We start from the raw sequence: 5000 nt of genomic DNA on the forward strand, positions 1-5000 counted from the left end.
AACTTTTACTTTTGGGACCCATGATCATGGGGTCTTGAGTTCACAAAACTTAAGAAAAAATACACACTGCCGAGGAGCACGGACACATACATGCACAAAGGATGAACAACGATACACAACGTGGACTGAATGTTTGGGTGGACGTGGGTAGCTGAGCAATCGCTGCGCCACCTACTGTTGGCTATTCGTATCTTAAAAATATCTTTGTATTTCGAGGCGTAAATTATATTAAATTTTTTGTTGTATATAAAAAAAATCATATGTTGGGGCATTCACATCCCTAGGTATTACTGTACTGATAAAGATAATAATACCAGCAATAAAATAATGAGGCATGCAGTCAGGGTAGGTAAAAGTACTGAAAAAAAGTGCATACTCTATGCCATCAAATACAGTACCTCATTGTGAATGATTAGGAGCTAAGGTAGATGGGGTAGATTGGAGAAATATGTAAAGAACTACATACTCTCAATAAAAGTTTTATATAAAGAAACTCAACTATCACATGACATCATAACCTGGAAGTTTTTGAATGACAGGTGTGACAGCGTTAATTTCGTGCATGATATAGAAATGTTTAGGTTTTTAAGTATGCGTGATAGCAGTAAAACACTATAGTGGAAGGCTCCATAGCAGAGGGTTAAGTTTGTATGTATGTATGTATGTATGTATGTATGTATATATATATATATATATATATATATATATATATATATATATATATATATATATATATATATATATATATATATATATATATATATATATATATATATATATATATATATATATATATATATATATATATATATATATATATATATATATATATATATATATATATATATATATATATATATATATATATATTCTATGACTCAAGCACATAACAAAAGCTTTTCCAAAATTTGGCCACATATCCACTTATGGCAGGTTAATCTACCAAAAGGCAAATTTCCTATCATTGAGATTGTCACAGCTTGAATGCTGAAACAATATATACTGTCCTTTAGTACTTACCACTTTAAAAATAAAATTAAGTTTGTGAAGTATTGTAGTTAGGAGGCTTATTTCATATTCTTACCCCATGCAAGTTAACTTATCATGCACATTTGCTTTTAAATAGGTACATACAATCAATTTCCGGAGCCCCAACTGTAGCTACATCTCGACACTCTTCAGTGACATTGAGATATCTGACCCAAACACACATGGCATTCTTACACTCCTGACAGGTTTCAATTGCTGTGCAATTAGGATCTGCTGATTAGAACAGAGACAAAAATGTAAATATGGCAGAGGAAAAGCAAACGACTGCATGCTTACTCTATACATATAGAGGTACATATAATATGAACTACTTAACCCCCTTGAGATAAAGGCTTATCTAAACAAGTCATACCTAATTCAGCTAACTTACAAGTACTATTTACAACACTTGCAATTCCTCCTTTATAGATGTGCGTGTGATAGATATATACAAAGTACTTTTAAAACTATTGAACACTCATTTTATTTTTGGAAATATTGCAAATTAAAACATATAAAAATTATTGAATGTTTGCTCTGTTTCTCATGCATAGTCAACTACAAGTTTGAGAGATGAAATATGGCAGTGTAATAGCCAATGAAGGAACTTAAGAGTGGACAGTTATGCAATGGTCTCCCCTATCTATCTCTCCATATTTATTCATTATAACAAGCTGTACAGCTACTTCATCATGTTCATTAATCTCATCCTTGATTAGTGAGTACCTGTACAGATTTTTCTTATTAATAGAAACAATATATAACCATTTAAGCAATAGTGTCAATAAAATGCAGAATATCATGTGTAAGAACAAAACTTTATCTATTTCTATTTTATTGCTTTATTCTTGTGTTTATTCTATTTATGTAATATGCATCTTTATTTATATCATATGACATTTTATAGGCTTTTTGAGTTATAAAGGTCACATATATAAAGCTCTTGGAATGTATTACTATTAGGGTACAAACACACACACACACAGCATTTCACTACATGGACAAAGAAATGATGAAGAAATTGATAAATACTATAATAAGACCTAGATTGGAATATGCAGGAGCAGTGTGGACCCCTCATAAAAAGAAACACATAAGAAAATTGGAGAGGCTACAAAAAATGGCTACAAGAATGGTCCCAGAACTTGAAGGAATGACATATGAGGAGAGACTAAAGGCTATGGATCTACCAACCTTGGAACAAAGAAGGAAGAGAGGAGACCTGATACAAGTCTATAAATTGATCAACGGAATGGACCAAGTGGATAATGAGAAACTGATCTTGAGAGAAGAATATGACATCCGAAGCACAAGATTGCATAGTAAAAAGCTGAGAAAGGGAAGATGTCTGAGAGATATTAAAAAATATAGTTTCCCGCAGAGATGTATTGAGACGTGGAACAGTTTAGATGAAGAAGTAGTGTCTGCAACGAGTGTGCACACTTTTAAAGTAAGATTGGATAAGTGTAGATATGGAGACGGGGCCACACGAGCATAAAGCCCAGGCCCTGTAAAACTACAACTAGGTAAATACAACTAGGTAAATACACACACACACACACACACACACACACACACACACACACACACACACACATATTTGATATTGTGGAAACCTCCATACGAACAGGATTAGTCCCGAAAGAGTGGAAAAGAGCTGACATTGTGCCTATATATAAGAATGGTAGTAGAATGGAACCGCTAAATTATAGACCAGTATCGTTGACTAGTATATTGTGCAAGGTATGTGAAGAAGTAATTAAAGCAAAGTGGAGTGAGTATCTAGAAAGTGAAAACATTCTGAGTGAAAGGCAGTTTGGTTTCAGAAAAGGAAGATCGTGTATCCAATTTATTATGTTTTTATTCAAGAGTGACTGACATACTACAACATAGAGAGGGATGGGTGGATGCTATCTACCTGGACTTGAGAAAGGCCTTTGATAAAGTACCACACAATAGACTGATGTGGAAACTAAAGATGATTGGAGGAGTAAATGATAAACTAGCAAAATGGATGGAAAATTACTTAATGGGAAGAGAAATGAGAACAGTGGTGAGAGGAAGGAAGTCCGAGTGGAAGAAGGTAACCAGTGGAGTTCCACAAGGGTCAGTGCTGGTCCCATCATGTTTTTGATTTATGTTAATGATATGCCAGTAGGAATTGACAGTTACATGAACATGTTTATGGACGATACTAAAATTATGAGGAGAGTAAAGAATGTGGAAGATTGTAACAAGTTACAGGAAGATCTTGATAAAATATATGAGTGGAGTAAAGAGTGGCAGATGGAATTTAATATAGACAAGACCCATGTTATGAAAATGGGAAGAAGTAGATACAGACCAAACTGGGATTACAGGCTGGGTGATGAGAAAATTAAAGAGACCAATGAGGAGAAAGACTTAGGAGTAACTGCAAAACACTTTGTCACCGGAGAAACACATTAACAAGATTTTTTGGAAAACATACATGCTTCAAAATATTGGCCTTGCATTCCACTACCTAGATGAAGGAATGATGAAGAAGATATTATGTACCTTAATAAGACCCCAGTTAGAATATGCAGCATGTGTCTGGTCACCGCATATGAAGAAAAATGTGAAGAAGGTAGAAAGGGTACAGAGGCTGGCAACAAGGATGGTACCAGGACTCAGGGAGTTAGACTATGAGGAAAGACTGAGGAAGCTGGGGCTGACCACATTAGAAGAGAGAAGAACAAGAGGAGATATGATAACTATGTATAAATTGGTGAACAAGATTGACATACTGGATAGAGAGTTGATAAGGGTGACCACAAGTAACCATCTCCGAGGACATGGAAAAAAGCTAATAAAGGACATCTGTCTAAATGACGTGAGAAAATACAGTTTCCCGCATCGTAGCATTGATAAGTGGAATAAACTGAGCAGTCATGTCGTTGACGCGGTGTGTGTCAATCAGATGAAAGAGAGATATGACAGGAATGGACAAGGAGACAGGACACAGAGAGCTTAGCTAGGGCCCTGTAATACACAAATAGGTAAATACAAATAGGTAAATACACACACACAGATTATTTGAAGGATAGGGAAATGAGATCAGTGATCAGAGATACATACTCATCCTGGGGTAAAGTAATTAGCGGAGGGCCACAAGAGTCAGTGTTAGCCCCATTATGTTTCAAGTTTATGTAAACAACATTTACATTGGGATAAACAGTTATATAAATTTATTCGCTGATGATGCAAAGTTGCTAAGAGTTATCAAAACCAGAGAGGACTGTCTGCTGTTGCAGGAAGATTTAAACAAGATCTATGAATGGAACAAGAAGTGGAAATTGGAGTTTAATGCCAAGAAAAGCCACATAATGGAACTAGGAAAGAGTAAGAGAAGACCAGTATGGAACTATTTGATGGGAGAGGAGCAAATAATGAAGACTGAAGAGGAAAAAGGTCTTGGAGTGATCATACAAGAAAATCTGAGCTCTGATAAACACATAAGCAAGATATTTGGACTATCATATAAGATGCTGACTAATATAAGAGTGGCATTTAATTACAATGATAAAGATATGATGAAAAAAATCATCACAAGCATGTTACGCCCAAGGCTGGAATATGCAGCAGTGGTATGGTCTCCGAGCTCTAAAAAGGATATAAGAAAATTGGAAAGGATACAGAAGATTGCTACAAAGATGGTGCCGGAATTAAAGGACCTCATATATGAAGAATGACTGAAGGAAATGGGACTGCCAACCTTACAAGATAGAAAGATAACGCGGGGACCTAATAACAATGTACAAGATAGTAAATGATATTGAAAAGATAGACAAAGAAGACCGGTGTTGACGGAAGAAGATGGAAGGACAAGAGGACATGAAAAGAAGATCAGGATGAGGCAGTGTGAAGGATATTGGAAAATACAGTTTTCCACAAAGAATTGTGGAAAAATGGAATGCATTGGATAATGGAATTGTCACAGCACATAGTGT

At 35.2% G+C, this 5000-nt stretch overlaps 1 protein-coding gene across 6 annotated transcripts in view; it reads right to left on the reverse strand.

Moving 5' to 3' along the window:
- LOC123515182 (sialomucin core protein 24-like) overlaps window positions 1–5000 on the reverse strand; it is a 56201-nt gene that overhangs the window by 39262 nt on the left and 11939 nt on the right. For 4 of the 6 annotated variants that reach the window (XM_045273690.1, XM_045273693.1, XM_045273692.1 and 1 more), the window contains exon 2: window positions 1135–1263. The exons of 1 other annotated variant lie outside the window; for it this stretch is intronic. In XM_045273690.1, the coding sequence (XP_045129625.1) occupies window positions 1135–1263 (129 nt within the window). The remainder of the gene's footprint in view (window positions 1–1134; window positions 1264–5000) is intronic. One more of the 6 variants, XM_045273691.1, reaches the window with a different exon arrangement.

The sequence above is a fragment of the Portunus trituberculatus genome, chromosome 38 (assembly GCF_017591435.1).
Source record: "Portunus trituberculatus isolate SZX2019 chromosome 38, ASM1759143v1, whole genome shotgun sequence".
Taxonomy (NCBI): Eukaryota; Metazoa; Arthropoda; class Malacostraca; order Decapoda; family Portunidae; genus Portunus; species Portunus trituberculatus.